Source organism: Bombina bombina, chromosome 6 (genome assembly GCF_027579735.1).
Source record: "Bombina bombina isolate aBomBom1 chromosome 6, aBomBom1.pri, whole genome shotgun sequence".
Classification (NCBI taxonomy): domain Eukaryota; kingdom Metazoa; phylum Chordata; class Amphibia; order Anura; family Bombinatoridae; genus Bombina; species Bombina bombina.
This window is the reverse complement of record NC_069504.1, coordinates 892,039,550-892,040,355: the sequence shown is the minus strand read 5'-3', so window position 1 is coordinate 892,040,355 and position 806 is coordinate 892,039,550. Positions and strand designations below refer to the sequence as shown.

The window sequence follows — 806 nt, the reverse complement described above, 5'->3', positions numbered from 1 at the left end:
CTGAATTGATAGAAAACATATGCAGATATGTGCATGTACCATCAGTTAATAAAGTGTTAAATAAAATGAGTGGATATAGTATTTCAACACAAACTGTAAATGTGAGTTTAGGGAAGTGTAGGTAGTTGTATACGAGCTAATCACTTATAGGGGATAACTTTTTCAAATGTTGGGAGATAGGTATCCTCTTTGAACTTTGTCCCTAGAAACGGGCTGAGTCATGCTGCCCTGGTTTTGATTAGGGATGTGGTGTGGGTGGAGACCCTAACTATTTCTGGATTGGCTGCTGGAGAGGAAGTGTATCAGCCCTTAAATGCTCCCAAAACATCTGGACTCATTTGAAGTTTTGAGAGCAGTTGTGCCGATATCAGCTTCTCTTTTGCTTTGAAAAATGTCTTTTATTCATGTTGAAAAAGGATCCGACTTTCCAATTCAGAATCTCCCATATGGTATATTTTCTACTGAAGATGAGGTTGGTACTAAACTTGTGTTTATGTATTACTTTTAAACACTTCATGTGAAGTAGATATGCAATGTCTCTATTTGTGCTTTGCAACTGATCATTAAAGGGACATGAAACCCAAATTTTTTCTTTCATGATTTAGAAAGAGCATACAATTATAAAAAACTTTCTAATTTACTTCTATTATCTAATTTGCTTCATTCTCTTGGTATTCTTTGCTGAAAAGCATATCTAGATATGCTTAGTAGCTGCTGATTGGTAGTTGCACAATAATGCCTCCTGTGATTGGTTCGCCGTGTGCATTGCTATTTCTTCATTAAAGTATATCTAAAGAATGAAGCAA

At 35.6% G+C, this 806-nt stretch overlaps 1 protein-coding gene across 1 annotated transcript in view; it reads left to right on the top strand.

Annotated features, from left to right (window-relative positions):
* Positions 1 to 349: 349 nt before the first annotated feature.
* FAH (fumarylacetoacetate hydrolase) overlaps positions 350 to 806 on the top strand; it is a 101,099-nt gene continuing 100,642 nt past the window's right edge. The window contains exon 1 of the mRNA XM_053718459.1: positions 350 to 472. Coding sequence (XP_053574434.1) covers positions 392 to 472 — 81 coding nt within the window. The 5' untranslated portion in view covers positions 350 to 391. The remainder of the gene's footprint in view (positions 473 to 806) is intronic.